This window comes from Alligator sinensis, unplaced genomic scaffold (assembly GCF_000455745.1).
Source record: "Alligator sinensis unplaced genomic scaffold, ASM45574v1 scaffold29_2, whole genome shotgun sequence".
Lineage (NCBI taxonomy): Eukaryota > Metazoa > Chordata > Crocodylia > Alligatoridae > Alligator > Alligator sinensis.
In genome coordinates this window covers 1,190,701-1,207,948 of record NW_005842194.1, presented here as the reverse complement: position 1 = coordinate 1,207,948, position 17,248 = coordinate 1,190,701, and the positions used below count along the sequence as shown (strand labels likewise).

Below are 17,248 nucleotides of genomic sequence, written 5' to 3'. Positions count from 1 at the left end.
AGGAAATGCAACGCGGAGCAGCGCTGGGGGGGCTGCAGCTCCCCCCCTCCCCTCACCCAGCTGTGTGTGTGCGGGCTGGGGGGACTCAGGCGCATGGAGCCCCAGACACCGCCCAGAGACCCTCACCGCCCCCCCCGCAGCAACCCCGCCTGCAAGGGGTGCCCTGTGTCTCTTGGGGAGCCCCCGGACTCCGAGAAGTGCCACTGACTGCCCTTCATTTGCTCATTAGTCTCCCCCTGCACACACACTTCCACCCCGGAGAGCCCAACTCCAGGATCAGCTGGAGGGACACCCCAGCTTTGACCCCCGCAGCATTTTAGGGTTGGAAGGCAGGAGAAATGCCCGAGAGCCCCCAATGCCTTCCGCAGGAGGAGAGACCCCTGGCACTGCCCAAGAGTTTTTAAAGCCTTCCCTTTCCAAACCACCCGGTGGGCAGTGGGGCAGCCCTTCCCTCCAGGTGGAAATGAAAGCGATGAGGCTGCAAGAACCTCCGCCTTGTGCAGGCCAGCTCCGCCTTGGTTTCTTCCCCGATCTGTCCCCAGAGCTTGCCAACGTGGCTATTTTATGGTAATTTAATTACTTAAAAATCTTGCGTCCCTTTGCACATTTGGAGCTGTGATAAGGTATAATTAAATTAAAATGTTAGTATAAAACGGAGGGAAGAGAGTCAAAGGGAGTCTTTAGCGGTGTTGTGTATTAATAGAAATATTCTTGGAGGGGGGAGGGGGTGGAAATACCAAACATGCTGAAATAAAATACTTCGTATAAAAGAAAAGAGCATCTAGGAAGATTTCAGTCCGAGGAAGAGCCTTTTCCTACCTACGAATTTCCCCGTTGCTTGTTTGTTGTTTTTATTTTTTATCATAAGAGAAATCCCTGAGAGCTCTCGAGAAGTAGCTTGCAATACCGAAGCTAGATGTGGAGACTACTCTATGACTGCTAAATTGCTAAAAATGAGTCTGTTAACAATATTTGCAGCTCAGGAAGGAAAAGAGGCAACCGCTTGACCTTAGATAATTGAAATTTGATAGTTAAACTAATTGCGCCATTATTTTAAAATAATAAATTACTTATTAATCCCATCTCCTGTTGTACGCTGGCAGTTAGGACTGAACTTTCCCGATTTTATTCGGCACTGCTTCTCTTCTTCTCTTTTTCAGACAAACATGCATACAAATATTTACAGACCTCTTCGGGAGCGGAGTTGCTGATTAGCTAGCCTCACCTTCTAACCAGCAACATGCACCTCACGCATCAAGGAAGAATTATGGTCCTTTTTAGATTGTTTCTAAAGATAGTTCTTATATCCTGCTTTATGTGCAGACTGTTGTTTCGCAGCCTCATAGATCATATATCATACGTAATAATTAAATTATATTTAAATGAGTGTTATATCTAACCGGTAATACATACAACGTATCGATTTCTGTTATGTATGTACATATTCAGATTGCAAACAATTTATAAGATGGTCGAACATTTCCAACGCTTGGTAATACTGGGTTACCTATCTAAACACGCACTCATTTCCTGGTCGTAGCAAATGTCTAAATCATTAAAAAAAACCAAAAAAACAAAGCACATTGCCTGACTGATTTCCCACAAAATATCTATGCAACCCGGAGTGGTGCACTAGGTAAGTTACCCTGTTTGCAGAAGAAAGCAGGGTCACACACAATCACCCCTCGCGGGCACCACAACTATTCAACAAAACCAATGCTGACAGAGGAAGGACAAGGTTGTTTGCCTGTAGGGTGTGTATGTGTCCAGCACCTCAAGTCTATTTAAAGAGAGGAACGCTAGAGACTTACACTGCAATGAGAAGGAAAGCTTGTCAGAGATCAACAGCAGAGACGTTTTCGGCGCGCAGATAGGCATGCATACACAGCTACATACGTCCAAATACAGGCTGGCGAGCGCGACCCCAATCTACTATGTTACCATAACTATTATCCACCTCCTAAGGCAGCTCCTGGTATATTCTGGTTACAATACTACCGGAAATTGTCGTGCTTCCAACACTCAGTACAATCCAACGAAAGCAGGTTTCCTTATTTTGTTTGCAAGACTAGTTATATTCGGAGATCTGGCCAGGTTTTGTGTTATTTACTAGGGTGAGATCTCCAAGTATACTTGTTTAACTGGACTTCTTTCCTTTATCGTGTATTTATGGTGCTCAGTTACACGAGAAGGCTACAATTGGGATCCGACTGTAAATCTACAAGGTGACCCGAGCTGCTCAGCTGAAGTCTGTTTTTCATGTGGTTCTAGCAGGCTGTGAAGACGTGCTTATGCAGGATCTCCAAAGGCCTGTTCCTTGTCTTTGTGGTTTTGTTATCATAAACAAGAACCCAGCCAAGACCACCAAGTGTTATCTCGCACACGGCCATTTCGACATTTTACTGCAAGATTTATGGCTGCAATAAACAATCTCCGAACCTTTTCCCCGATACTTCCTTTTAAGCAAGCTCGTAGCATCATCCCACTTAAAAATAATAATAAAGCAAGAACTTTATTTTTATAAGAAATAAGGCACCCTATTTCCCTGGTGAAGAACAATTATTCAATTAATAAATTACTGAAAGTTTACCAGCTGGATCTTGCCATGGAAGAGTTTGAGCATTCACTGAAATGAAGTTGATAGGGAGATAGCTAATCTTCATGCACCAAGAGGATCCAAGCTCATGCATCCCCAAACAGTTTTGGGTGTTTTTGTTTTGTTTTGTTTTGTTTTAAATAAAGGTTATCCCCGTTTCTTGTGAAATATACAAGTCCCACGTGCGCGGCTAAAATATATTTACAGCAGCAAAAGATTAAAAAGAAAAGAGGGAGGGGGGGAAAAAATCAATTCAACCTTTCAGCTCGCCCCGTGCACCACGGAGGGTGGACGAGGAGAAAGAAACGCGCTCCAGCAGCCTGGTTTGAATCTGATTTGAACCATTTTGAATATATTTAGCCCCAGCTTTCCCTCTTGAATGCAAGCCTGTCCCAAGTTTCAAAGTGACCGAAAAGTGACACCGTGTGCATTTTGTTTCTTATTAATCTTACACATTGACAGTCTTTGTTAAATAACAAGGCGTGCCCTTCACCAGGCGACATTTTCATATTTGTTAGACGCGGTGACCTGAAGTTCACCTCGGCCTTGGACTTAGTTTTTCTAAAAGGTCTATAACAGTGTCTTTTAGATAGCAGGGTGCTTCGCTCAGGTCACTACTTCTAAGGGAAAATTAAGAAAAAAATCGCGGGAAAATGTAAACGTTATGGAATGTATCAACTGTATCTGTCCTTTGTTCTTTGGCAATCATAAAGCCCGCAAGACAGCTCCTTAGCTTAACGTTTGTTAGCTCGCAGGCGAACAGGCTAAAAGATTTGCTTTCAGTGGTCGAGATTGGGGCGAGGGCTGATTTTTTTTCTCTCCCCCCCTTCCATTTTTTTATAAAGCGATGACTTCACCGGCACTGTATATGTTCTAACAACTGCATGTTTGGCGTGATTTGCTTGTTCTGTGTTGGCATGGTTAAATAAACACACATAAAATGTGATTTGTGGTAGAATTTTAAATGAATGGTCTTTTGAGCAGTCCTTCTCCAGCAGAGACCAGTGGGCGCTGCAGTCAGGGAATGAAAGGGAAGAAGGAGTTGGTCTCAAATTCATAACTGTTCTGTTTTCTTTCTTTTTTTTTTAGGCAAAAAGGGAATCATTTAAACAACAATTGAGATAAGTCAATATTTATTGAAGCTGGCACTTAAACCACTTCGGAAATATTCTACTTGGCATTTTTATTCTGCACTGGACTGAAAATAGAGGATTTCAATAAATAATTGTTTTGGTAAGAAAGCCAACAGATTTCACTTCTTCACTTGAGGAACCTGATTGTAAAAACAGCTTTTCGGCCTGGGAGTGTCAGTGATGCAGTGTGAATCTTGCAGTGTCCTTTCACGAACCAGATATTGGCTACAGATTTTAGGCTGCTGTCAGGTTTTGTGCTTTACCAAACATGCAAGTTGTCAGAACAAGCGTCGATAATCTCTCACGTGAGGAAAACCTTCTATTTAACCCCTCAAAAATGCATCATGGATCGCTTGCAGTATCATTCTTTTTGTGAACGAGTAATAAACGCATTTGCAAATACATTTATAACATTTAACCACTGTAGTCATATACGAGGATTTGGGTATAATCGCCAACAATTCCCCGCGTTGATTACAGACTAAACACATCGTTTATGTATTTTCAAGAATTCCTATTTTCCACCGTGAGCCACCAGTTCCACTATCAACCAATTCAGCTGTATCTAAATATCGTATAGATTCTTGTATTTTCTGTTCTAACAGATAATGATGAAGTACATTTTTCCATCTGACTTCCTGTCCCCTCCTCCACACCTTTCACATCTGTCCATGAGTATTTTGGAATAAACTTTCCCTCCACACCGTAGCATTGTTCCAATATCATTTCAACTGGCGTTCGTGTATTACACAGTGGATTTGGTGTATAATGACCACTCAAACGGGAATTCTCTGTGTAACACTTTGCGTGGCTTTGTTATTGCCCTACTTAACCTAAGAGCCAAATTCTTCACCCCTGCTCCAGTACTAGAAACAAGAACAATTCTCAGCCACATGGAAATTAGGCTCTAAACAAAGAAATTCCGCTTTAAAAATGGCCTGAGACGCGGTTAGCTATGAATTGCTATCTCAGAGCAATTCCAGCAAGCTTTGCCACCCCTCCAAACGATGGGACGCTGCAATCCGGTCAGTTTTTCAGCTGGAATCTCCATTGGTAATACAAGATGGCCCCATCGCTTTGAATAGGAAACGAGCCCTCTCGGACTAAACATATAACTTGAAAGCACTATCTCCAATATGTCCTGTTTAAGTACAGTTTAGTGATCACTGCAGAAATTAGAGTGAAAACAAAGACGCTAAGAGGATCAATACCCATGTTAATAGGTTGGCTGCTATCTTATCTCCCTGCCATTTTGCACAGCGAGAAGGCTTAACGTTAAAACCCGTGAGCAGGCACTTATAATAATAAACGAGCAGGAAAGCTTTTGTTACCTGCTTGCGGTATATAAGAACACAGCTATCAACAGAAGCTTTTTTTTTTTTGGGGGGGGGGGGGAGGGGAAGCATGCATGTTTACCTGGTGCAGCTGAGGCAGAGATTCTCAGACACAAAAGTGGCCGATAATTCAAGATGAAATACAACGTGTATTACTCTTGAAAAGAGGAATTTTCTATCCTTTCCTCGGTAATTGAGGTCATTCAACCACTAGAGTTCACCTGGAGTCCATACTGTGCTACACACGTAACTCAAAGCTATTTTATCTTTTGTGCTGATAGTCAAGATCTCGGCTATAACATTGACATCAAACTCTGTCTGGGCGGATGACTAAGAGCGGTGCAAAACGTAAACTTTTGACCCTCAACTTTTTGACCTGCAGTTGTAACGCCCTTAACCACAAAGATATACAAAAGCTATGCAGCTTCTTTTAGGAGTAAGAGGTTGCACAGTTTGTTCCAATGCTTCTGCCGTTTTCCCTAGCTTTTTAAGGGCCTTTTTATTTTAAGAAACCGGGATTTTTTTTTTCTTTTTACTCTCTCATCTTTGTAAAGTGGTTTTAAATCAGTTTGCAAACTCCTTCGCCAGCGTTGGAGGGACTAGATTAACTCCAGGGCGCTATATGGTTACAATTGCAGGTGAAAAGCTGGGTAAGTTGTGGACTTGAAGGTGGAAAGAATGTAATGTAGAGAGTCGGGGAGAAGGAAATATAGCTGTCTACTGCTCAGGACTTAGTCATTTCTCCTTTATTTAAAAATAAAGAATCAACTCTAATTGTTTGTGAAGCCTTGTCTAGGCAAACGAGTTGACTGTGAACTTGGTCTAAAGCGAGCTCTGCTGGTGATTCCTAGGGTGTGCAGATTTATCTTTTCTGCATTTACTTAACCTGGCAGTGAACTGCAAGGGCTGCCATTTGTTATCCAGAGACAGACTTCACCTCAAGCAAGGACTGTTTCACAAAATTGCAATAATTACCCAATAACCTTCATAACAAATATTATTATTGAAAAGTCATTTTTTTGGATATGGGACAGATTCCTTATGCGCACTATAAAGCGAAAGCCTTGCAAATCTTACCCGTGCTCTGTGGCAGATGGTATGACTTGTATATGTGGCTACGTGTACATCTGAGTAAGACGGTCCAGGAGATTTTTGCCTTCCTCAGAGGCATTAGTGAGAGGGCTTTAATTGATAAGGAAGAATATTTTCAAATATAAACTACCTGCTGATGGAGTTACAGCTCTGTCCTATGAATAGTAACTCGAACAATGAATGAGTAGCTAAAGCCTAGGCGTGAAAGGAACAAGGGGGGAAGGGGGTTCTTCATTTGCTCAGGAGGTTTATTAATGAACTATTTCATGTATGTAATCGGTATGCTCTGGGAGGGGGAAATACATTGCTCCAATGCATATGGCTCCAGATCGAAACCTCATGATCTGCCCATATGAATCTACTCCCTTCAATTTCCCATGGAGCAAAGAGCAAACACTTGCCTTGTCACCCCTCTCCAGACACACACGTTTGCTAAATGGAAGGAATTGGGAGAATAATACCCCCCACCCCCCTCCAGGGTTGGTAATGAATATGTTTGCAGGGCACCCGACTTCCAGTTACGGGTAAACCTCCATCGAATTGTTGTATATCTAGTTCAGGGAAAGGTCTGACTGGTAAAAGTCGCTGGTTATATACACAAAAGGGATAGCTAACCTTTAATCGCCCTTACGTTTAGCCATGCCACGCTACACTAAAATATGTCTTTCAGAGGATTAAGCAAACTGCATTTGAGTGCGCAGAATGCCACTTGCGAGGGTCTGAGTAAAATAAACTCACGTGCACCAATTCGCAAAACACTGAACAAAATTAATGGGCACAGATAAGAGCTAAGTTTGGCTTTCAAGCGATCCCTCTGTCTGACCGACACTTACTCATTTTTAATCAGGACACAACTAAGACGTATGTAAGAGTGGCGAGTTTGGGAGTTGGACCTGTTCTAATTCAGCCGGAATTATAGCATCTGAACGTACTTTTGGTCTTAAAGGATTCGAGCTGTCTGGACTTTGACAGGGGGAGGCGAGCCTAGAAATGCTTAAGAAGTTGTAGTAATTTCCAGTCGAGACGACCGTGTCTTGTGGTTGCGTGCAATCTGTGCGTGATTCTCTCCCTGTGGATTTTGTGCAACTTTCTCTTGTTCACAAGTCTCAAACGTTTGCATACTCTGTGTTATGTAAAGTATGTTTGAGAAACTAAAATCCAAATATCTTACGTCAGTTGCAAATTATTTTACAGCAGGCTCTGAAAATTCACAATCTCAGCTGACAGAAAGGTCAGTTAAAATACAGGGCGAGTACATGTTTTTTCCTGACAATGGAATATCCCCTTATACAGTGGGACTAGAAATTAAGATAATGTAAACTATTTTGCTTCAGGTTTACTCTGTGCAATAGGCGAGATAGGTGATTTTTCGTCAGAAAGTAGCCGGTATGTTAGAAACCAAAACTTTTTTTAAGGGTATGTATAGGCTTTTTTTTGCCACACATACTACCTTAGTTTATGATACATAATTTAACGTATTACTATTAAATATACGTTTCCTGCTTTCTTGTTATTGAAGCATTGATACTGTGTGTACCATGTACCCTCCAGCTGTTTCTAAGCTTATTGTATCGTGTACTTTTGGAGATCGAGTGCGATAAAAATGCACTTTTCAAATCTACTTCTTAACCCTGTTATCAAAGAAGTACATGCGATTTTTTTCCTTAATGCAGTGTTCACAGAAAGGCATGAAAAGACAACATTTTCTAAAATGCTTAAACTTCCGCTGTGTATTACCTCAAAATATCAGAAGTTTGTAAAGCAAACAAGTCCTTTATATAAGTTAACAGCTTAAATATAAAATCGTGTTTTATCAATGCATACCCTTCATTATCTGGAAAAAAAATAAAACAAAGACACAATGAGTTTGCCACACCATTCTTGGACATTGGACAGGTACCACCTTTATGAAGTGGTAAACAATCCAATTATTGTCCTTGAATTTTAACGCCTTTCTACCATATTGACATTAGCTTGAGCTGCCACTTCTAGGGCAAATTGCAATGCTGAAAGGCACCTAGAAAAATCAAGCCAGAAGTCTAATGACCAACATATCAAGAAAAACATAATTGCACAGCAACATTTGAAAAACCGTGCCATACCCCATACTGTCCAAAACTTAGTTCCGAAGCAGATTAGATAGATAGATAGATAGATAGCTAGATAGATAGATAGATAGATAGATAGATAGATAATCAAAGTCTGCCTGTATTTCAGGACTGCAGGCCTAATCCAGAAAACCCATCCTCACCACCGGCATAGTCCTACAATGTTCAGTGTGACTATTGTCCTGAGCCAGGATCCTGGGAGTAAGGGTCTGCAGGATCAGGCCCGCATTCTACAGAGAAAAAAGACAAGAGTCCCTTTCACCTTTTCACTCAGCCCTAGAAATTCAAAGACTGAAGTTAAATCCGGCCATAAAGTTTATTGCTGAGTAATCACACTCTCGTGAGAACAGTCTACTTAAATAAAAAGAATGTTGAAGCAAACCTGCAGCTGGGCCTACCCGCAATCGCCAGCCAGCGAGAGAAAGAGAGAGAGAGAAAGAGAGAGAGAGAAATAGCCATGGGGCTATTTACAACCTTCGGGAAACTTAGTCTGTATTTCATAATTTGCAGCACTCTAATGACCTGGAATAGCTCGTAGGAGCATTATAAGTTACAATCAATTTTGTTCTCTCATAAAAACAGTGGAAATAAAAACAAAAAAAAAACCTGGAAAAAGGTACCACCACGAAACTCCTATTAAGCCTGTCTGCTGGCCACACCACACTACACATATGGATATATCCAGGGAGATAAAGCTTCTTATAGAACCTAGAACAGTAAAGAGGACTCAGAGCCACTAAAACACAGTCTATGCCATTTTTATGCCAGCTGTGGCATGCAAAATATTTGCCTAATCCAAAAATGCACCAGCCCTCTTCCAACATTAGCATGTCTCCAGAAGACACTGCTCAGATAACATCAAGCCATATATATGTTTCCTTTAAAAATCGCCTGCAGTAACTACTCCTTGCTAAACAAAACCTTTCCAAACTGGAAAGTCTATGGAGCAAAGGAAGTAATTATCTTCTGCGGTAGTCAGAGTAATTAAAGTTAGGCCTCAGAATCCATCTCTGCCAAAGACGTATTGTGGTTTTCTTGGATTTGATTGTTAAAATATAGAACTAGGGTTAGAATTAGAGAGGGGAAAGTTTTCAATGAAACCTGTATCATTAGTAGATTTTTCTACCCTTTCCAATTCAGTGTGACAGTCCTGAAAGGATGGAGCCGGAGAGAGAGTCGAGTTTCCAACTGTACAAATAAACTTTAAGGAACTTGTGCACAAACTTACCTTGCCTTGTAAGGAGCCATTTTTCATAGAGTACTGAGAACTTGTGGTTTGGATACTTCTGTATCTAAACCTGACAATTTGAATGACCAGGAGGCACACGTAGCCTGCAAAAGAGTCAAATGAAGTCCAGCGTCAGTGAGATTATATGTTATGTGGTATATAATGTTGGATGTCAACTCCCCAAAACCATAAAACTTACTTTAATGGCACCACGTGACTTTTTATAGCCAGTGAGCCTATCTGTCTGTGCTATGGATGATTTTACGATCTAATTCATACACAAAACCCTATTCATTTGGCACCCAAATGTCATATAGCCGGAACTGGGGCTTATAAAGTTTACTGTTTTATAACTTTTAAGGGAAGGCATCAATGTAACCAGTCAGTAAATGTGCAAATCTTTAGTTGCTCTTAGAAGCTCAGAAGAGTTAACCTTTCAAGCTGTGATGGGGTAAGTAACATTGCATTTCTAGAAAACTAATTGTAGCGAAAAAGCCAAAAATCTGGAAAGGGTGAAAAGTGGGAAGGTGGCTCTAGGATGTTGCTTATAGACGTCTCTGATATGGCTGTCCTGCAAATATACTTAATTAAACCACAGGAGTAATTCTATATGGCGAGGCAAACACTCCTTGGAGTTGGGAGTGGATTTTAACAAAGCACATGTTTTTCAACAATCAGCAAACAGCTAACAGTTGATTCACCCACCAAGGGTGTTGGTTGTGGGTCTGCAATGCAGCTTTCCACCTAACGAGAAACCATTAAGGAGGAACTTATGTTCAAAGTTGCAATTTAAAAGATTGGTATCGGACAATTGTACTTGTATCAGATGCAACGTGTAACATTAGGTCTTAGCCAGGTAAAATATTGCAAACTCTGCACTGATATTTTTCTTTTAGAAGCAAATTAGGAAGCACAACTCCTTGTTTTGCACAAATTAAATCACGAAAGCTTACAATAGAAAGTTTATTTTTTGTTGTTGTTTCCAGTCAGGGTAATTTTTTTTGTAAAAACAAATACAAAAAAATTGGAAAAAAAAAAGAAAAAAAGCTGATCACAGTTTGCTCAAACAGCCAGACTTTGACTATATTTGTAACTTTGTTCACAAAAAACATACATCACTGAAGCTGCGCTTAATAAGAGCCACTTCTAGGAGGTCGTGCAAAAAGTCATACAAAGGCACAGCAAGGACATACTGTTTGGAATCACAGTTTTCGTCACAGATTCACTATTCACTACACGTAGGACAAGTTCAGTTGTATTTCATCATTTCACCTCTACAACAGCATTAATTACACAGGAATTATATAGGTAGTTTGAATAAAAATATTTTTAACAGCTTGGAGCTATACAGACATTAACACTTGAACACACATGCACAGTTAAGCAAATTGAGTGCAACACATAACATTGGTACTAAACGAGGGGGTTTCTTTCTCTCGTGTTTGTTTTTTTTTTTTTACAGTTACTTCAAGTAACACAGCTCGCTTCATATAAATAAGTTAAAACATCTATATTTCCAAGACAAAGCCATTCAAGACAAAGAAATGTACGGAAAGCAGATCTACTTATACACGCGATATCATGGGAATGAACAGGCTCATGATTAAAAGATGACTTAGGGCGACAAGAACAGGGTTTCTTCACAGAAGTAACACAAGGAAGTTTTAGAAAGTCAACTTAGTACTGACATTCTACGCAGGGTCAGCTAATACTGCTCAGTACTTTTAATGGATCAAATTCTTAAGGGCGGAATGCCCCTCCTGCAGCTGCCATGCTCATGCTTTTCAGCTTATTATCCTTTTTCCATTTCATTCTCCTGTTTTGGAACCAGATCTTTATTTGTCTCTCTGAGAGGCAAAGAGCATGTGCTATTTCAATCCTTCTTCTGCGGGTCAGGTATCTATTGAAGTGAAATTCTTTTTCCAGCTCCAGGGTCTGATACCGGGTGTAAGCAGTCCGAGCCCTTTTTCCTTCGGGTCCCCCTATATTGTCTGCAACAGAAAAGTGAATGATTTAGACTCTCAGCAGCGACCAGCTCCTTTATTTCTAAAGCAGCCACGAGCATCCAAGGACCGTTATTCTCGGTCCTGGCTTTCTTTCGGGGAAATGCTCAACAAGTTCTTCCCCCCACCCCCCTCGCCCCCTTTTTTGTGTGTGTCTGTGTGTGTCTGTGGAGGTTTTTAGAGGAGCGAAGCGCCCGTCCCCCCACAGCTGAGCTGCTGGATGGGCTGACTGAGGCAGGCAAGCAAGCCGGGGCACTGGGCTCTTTCCCACGACTTCGCGGTGGAGGTTAGCTTTGTAACTCCCCAAACCAGCCCTGGCTCCGAAGGAGACCGCCAGGTAATCATTCCTCCAAGTTATAGGGCAGAGACACCCCGAGCCTTCCCATGCCCCCAGCCCTCGCCCTTCGCTCCTTTTTTTTTTTAATCCTCCCTGACTTCCTCCCAGGGAAAATTCCCATTCTCACTATTTGCTAAACTCTCGCTTGTCCTTGCCCAGAATTAGTAACGCTGGTTTCACGGGGTACTTCTCCCCATAAATTACTGCACGGTGACAACCACTATTCACAATTCCCCCCCATTTAAAATGCACCCCTGCCCCTCCAGTTGGGGAGACTTGGTGGAGTTGGAGCAGGCTGGCGAACGTGCCCGATTGCTCCCTGCCTGGGAAAGGACATTTTCTCAGTGCAATCCCAGGGATTGGGTTTGTTTTTCGTCCCCTTTCCCCCACCCCCCAGCTCCAGCTCCAGCTCCACGCACCCCCACCGCCCAGCCGCTCCCACGCTCCCGCCGGCTCACGCAAATCCTCCTTTAAAGAATAAAACAGGGTAGCGCTTTACCATGACTTATGTGCAGTTTTCGCATCCAGGGGTAGATCTGGGGCTGGGAAGGCTGAGCTGTGCTTTGGTCGGTCTGGGCACTTGCCTGCTCGCTGCTTGCTGGGGTGTCGTCCTCAGTCCCAGACGACGTGCCAACCCCCTCTCTGCTTATGTGAGTGCTGCTGCTGGAAGTGGACGAAGTGCTGCTAGAGTTAGCTATGGAGTTTTTCACCCCGTGATGACTCTCGCTGACAGGCGAAGTAGCCACGGCGGTGCAGGGCAGAGGGTCAGGTGGAGGCGAATGAGAAGACGTTGCAGGTTGGTTATACCTGGGCTCTGTCGAGGCAGAGGTGGAATTGGACGGGTAATTGCGAGATCTCTCATTGGCACCAAAGTGGCTGGAAGCTGAGCGCCCAACGCTGAGATCCATGCCATTGTAGCCGTACCCGTACCTGCTGGAATGCATGCTGGCGGAATCCCGGTATTGCTCACTCACGGAACTATGATCTCCATAATTATGTAACTGGTAGTCCGGGCCATTTGGATAGCGACCGCAAAATGAGTTTACAAAATAAGAGCTCATTTGTTTTTTGATATGTGTGCTTGATTTGTGGCTCTTGGTCGTTTTGTGCGTCTATAGCACCCTTGCACAATTTATGATGAATTATGGAAATGACTGGGACATGTACTTGGTTCCCTCCTACGTAGGCACCCAAATATGGGGTACGGCTTCAAATCACGTGCTTTTGTTGTCCAGTCGTAAATCCTGCCTGATGACCTCTAGAGGTAAACTCGTGCACTAATGGGGGAGCTGGGTGGATGCTGGAGGCTTGGCGGGCTCTCGCCGCCAGCGCCTGGCTGTCAGTCGGACTCGTGCGCCACCCTCTGGAGACAAGTCAGATCTTCCCGCTTCCAGCCAGGGGCTGCGGGGCTGGGGTCGACTCGAGGTTACAGCCCATTACGGCAAAATGATGGCATTTCTCGCACAGTTCCATTAGTACGTCCCAATTGCACGGGGCTCTCGCAAGCCCGGCGGTCGTGCAGCAGGTCGGGGACAAGCTTTGCTCTGCGTGTGCAGTGGCTCCCTTTCATTCCCTGCTTGCCTTCCCTCGCTCTTATTCCTCTCCTTATTATTCTCCCTGTTCTGCTATAGCTCTCTCTCTCCCTCTCTCTTTCTTTTCTTTTTTTTTTTTACCTGCAAAAAGGACCTGGCTTTTCTGTAGGGTGACTGATTTAAACCAAGTGCAAAACAAACAGACCAAAATAAATAAATTAAATAAAATCAAATAAATCAACCCCTAGGATAAATCCTTGCATGCAAACAGCAATTACAACCCTGGGTGTTTGACTTCATTGTATGGATGTATGGATGGATGGATGTAGTTATTTATTTATTTTTGCAAGCGCTTCACAAAATAACAAAATTAAAAGCTGTCGTGCCGATCTGAAATGGCAGGTACTTAATAAGGATAAATAGTGTGTGATGTGTGTGTGTACATATACATACATACATACATACATATATATGTGTATATGTATACACACACACACACATATATGTATGTATTTTTCCTCTTCACAGCTGGGGTCAAAATCCATCCAGCTTTATGCTCGGCATCACTTTTTGCCCTTTTTCAGACAAATGCAAACGTCGTGGTAGCCATTTTACATCACAGTTTTCGCGATTTGGCTCTTCAACTATTCGGAGCGGTAGCCTAACATGCCTCGCCTTTGCAAACAAAAGGGGCTTTGACGCATCCACTTGTATATTTGGCCACCTTCTCCCACTACATCCGTATAGCGCAGGGAGCATTTCCCCCGCACGGATCGTCTTCAGTGCAAGACAGCCCTCAGAGGAATCATTTCCCAGCAATGAGTTTCTATGCCTGGTGTAGTCCTTTTTCAGGGTGAGGGATCGGAAAGCTGGACATCACAGAAGGGGCGAAACGCCCCCCGATTTAACAGGACAGACCCTTTAATTTTAATGCTTTTCAAAATAAATGACTAGGCATGGATCCCATCATTGCAATTCCCCTCCGTGGTGGCTGAAAGCTGCCTTCACCCTTTGCCCAACTGGCCCACAGAAATTTCCCCGCGTGGAAGGCTCTTCTGTCCCCGGGACCAAAGTTTAAGGTGGAGTTTTTACTTTAATACTAGTGCGGGTTGGAGGCAGGTTCCCGGCATTTTAACATCCGCCGGCGGCTCGTCCTCGTTTTGAAGGGCAGAGAATGGCCAGGTTTAGTACATCGATTAGTTTTAACCCCCCGAAGTCTTTGTCCTCTTTGCGCTAGTGAATTATTTTCTACACGGGGAAGATTTCGGTTTGTAGAGACCATCAACTCCCAAGCCCTGCAGAACAAGCCGGCCCGACCTAGCGGGGGTTAGGACAGAAAAACAGGGTCTTCTAATATCTCGGCTCCTTCTACAACTCGATCGCTTCCCGTGACAAACACCTTCCCCCTTATCTGTTGCCTACAGCCGGACAGTCAGATCAGAGACAGTTGCTCAGAGATGCTCACCTTCCAATATTTAAAAACCTGGGGCATTTCTGGACTACCCTAAAGCAACGCCACTTATGCTTTGTAGACGTGACTATATACACTACCTAGCTCTAAATCAAGCACTTCTATTTTTTTTAAAGAAATTCACAGTTGATTGCAAATGTATATATTTTAATCAAGCCTTTGGGAATCAACAGACTGTGAAAACCTATAGGATTTTTAGTAGCAGAAGGATCACAAGGGGAAATAAAACGCTAACAAGGAAAGGCCTGGAAACTTTTATTAAATATTATTCTACTCCCCTGACTTTTCCTCTGTTTCTTCGCTGCTGGGCTGTGTGGAATTTATGAGTTTGTTTTCCTTTTTCCATTTCATTCGCCTGTTTTGAAACCATATTTTAATCTGTCGTTCAGTAAGGCAGAGGGCGTTTGCAATCTCAATGCGTCGTCTTCTGGTTAAGTATCTGTTAAAATGAAATTCCTTTTCTAACTCTAGCGTTTGGTATCTGGTGTATGTTTGCCTCCCCCGTCTCCCATGTGTTCCATATACTGTACCTGCAGAAGTAAAGACAAAATGATCGCATTGGACAGGGCCCAGTGATTTCAGTTCAGAAATAGTGGTTAGTATATCCTGCCTCCTCTTGCAGATACGGCCCCAGAAGGGGTGGCTACCCTGGCTTTCAAAAGTTTCCCTGATTAAACCTTTCTAAGTGGAGAAGAACATCATTATCAGGTTCAGTGGCACAATTCTGATATACAGAGGCGGTGACTATACCGATTTAAAGTGAAATTTCCACAACTTTACACGTATGTATATGTTCGTATACACACACGTATACAGTTCAACGATCTATGTGGGTGTGTGTGCATAGGCGTGGAGAGGCAGGCATACGTGTGCGTGTGTATAAGCATACAAACATCCACACACATACGAATGTGCGCGATTCATATACATATAAACCGCCCGCAAGGATGTGTGCACGTAGGTTTGTGTGTGCATGGGAGCGTGCATACATAGCTATTACAGTTAGAATAGCAGTGGAACAACTGCCATTTAAGCATAACCGTAAACCTCAGCTGAATCTCATAGAATAGCCCCTACCCCTTGCTTCTCTATAAATTGCCATCAGATGCCAAAGGATCCTCCAAAATAGGAACTACCTTGGAAAGTGAAACTTTTACAAATAAGTCCAAGATGTAATTATCTCTCTGTTCAAAAACCTGGGCGAAGGGAGAGGCTTTTTGATCAAAGCCGGAGTGAACAAGTTTATGTGCTTATTAAAAACAAGTAACATCCCCCACCCCCACCCCAGACCAGAGAGTCCTGGCAGGTAAAGTCCACTTTAAAGGAGACACAATTCGAGGCGATTTGCAAGTGTGCACACGTTACCAGAAAACGTGCTTTCAATGACCAATACTCATATACTAATGAGTGGGGCTGATGGGTGCGTTGGGGGAGGGGGGTCTGTCTCACAAATACATTGACTATTCAATACAGGGGGCATCTTCCTTGCATCACTCTTGGACACTGGAGGAGCGAAGAAGAGAGGTCTCTGTGGAGGGATCTTAAAAAATAATCAGTCCCTAACGGCACCGTGTCCACAGAGCTAGTCTTTCACCATCACTCAGCAACTTCTCCAAGGAACCCAGGCTGCTCCTAACTGCTTGAGGGTGGCCATGGTGCCAGGTTGAAAGCAACCTGGGGAGGTCTCAGGTTACAGCTTGCTGGTCGCAGCCATTCCTCTGCACGCTCTGGATGCGCTTTTTATAAAAGTCTTACTCAAAAAAAACTTCACCCCCCCACTCCTCCTTTGCCCCCCTTGATGGCATTCAAATGACTTACCAGCGCAGGAGTTCATCCGCTGCATCCAGGGATAAACAGGGCTCGAGTACTTCCGGTCGCTGCCTTCGTCATGTAGAATTTTGCTTTGCACGCTGTCGGATTTGTATTGTTGCTCGGGAGAGAAGTGCAGATAGTCCCCGTGGCCCCTCTGCTTGCCACTGCCGGAGGGAGAGGCGCTACTTAGGTCCTTGTCTGAATAGAAACAAGAGGCTCCATACTCATAGGATGCCCGATTGCAAGCAATGACCGTATTGGACTGCTGGTAGAAACAAGGTGAGGTGTAAGCCTTGTCCTGGAGGTTTGCTGCCCCATAAGAAGCTGGGAAATGCCTCAGAGCATCATAGCCAGCTGGGTAGAGGGGGATCTGCCCGAGGAAAGACTCCTGCCCATTAGGCAAGCTCCCAGGGAAAGTGGGATTCACAAAATAGGAACTCATTTGCTCTCCCCTCTCCAGGACTGTGATTTGTTGTGTATTAGTACATCTGGCTATAACTATTAGTAGTCATCGAACTGGTTTGTTTCTGGATGGCCGAGCGCCAAAAGCGACAGCAGCAAATAGCACCAGCTGACGGCCGGGCGGCCAATGGGAGCGCGCC

At 43.5% G+C, this 17,248-nt stretch overlaps 3 protein-coding genes across 5 annotated transcripts in view; all 3 read right to left on the bottom strand.

Moving 5' to 3' along the window:
- HOXA3 (homeobox A3) overlaps window positions 1–17,248 on the bottom strand; it is a 43,692-nt gene that overhangs the window by 22,410 nt on the left and 4,034 nt on the right. For all 3 annotated transcript variants that reach the window (XM_006026478.3, XM_025207411.1, XM_025207412.1), the window contains exon 2: window positions 9,492–9,595. The gene's annotated coding sequence lies outside the window, so the exon portion shown is untranslated. The remainder of the gene's footprint in view (window positions 1–9,491; window positions 9,596–17,248) is intronic.
- Window positions 10,441–14,793, bottom strand: HOXA5 (homeobox A5). Its single transcript, XM_006026477.3, has 2 exons — window positions 12,331–14,793; window positions 10,441–11,482 (listed from the first exon to the last, which is right to left on the bottom strand). Exons 1-2 carry the CDS (start codon window positions 12,890–12,892, stop codon window positions 11,232–11,234), a joined length of 813 nt encoding a protein of 270 aa, XP_006026539.1. The 5' UTR covers window positions 12,893–14,793; the 3' UTR covers window positions 10,441–11,231.
- Window positions 14,980–17,242, bottom strand: HOXA6 (homeobox A6). The gene is made up of 2 exons (XM_006026476.2): window positions 16,653–17,242; window positions 14,980–15,364 (listed from the first exon to the last, which is right to left on the bottom strand). Exons 1-2 carry the CDS (start codon window positions 17,086–17,088, stop codon window positions 15,105–15,107), a joined length of 696 nt encoding a protein of 231 aa, XP_006026538.1. The 5' UTR covers window positions 17,089–17,242; the 3' UTR covers window positions 14,980–15,104.

Coding starts and splice junctions, on each gene's coding strand:
- HOXA5 (XM_006026477.3), bottom strand. CDS start 12,892: ATGAGCTCTTATTTTGTAAACTCATTTTGCGGTCGCTATCCAAATGGC. Junction 11,483..12,330: donor AAAACTGCACATAAGTCATG/GTAAAGCGCTAC, acceptor TTTCTGTTGCAG/ACAATATAGGGGGACCCGAA.
- HOXA6 (XM_006026476.2), bottom strand. CDS start 17,088: ATGAGTTCCTATTTTGTGAATCCCACTTTCCCTGGGAGCTTGCCTAAT. Junction 15,365..16,652: donor GCGGATGAACTCCTGCGCTG/GTAAGTCATTTG, acceptor TTACTTCTGCAG/GTACAGTATATGGAACACAT.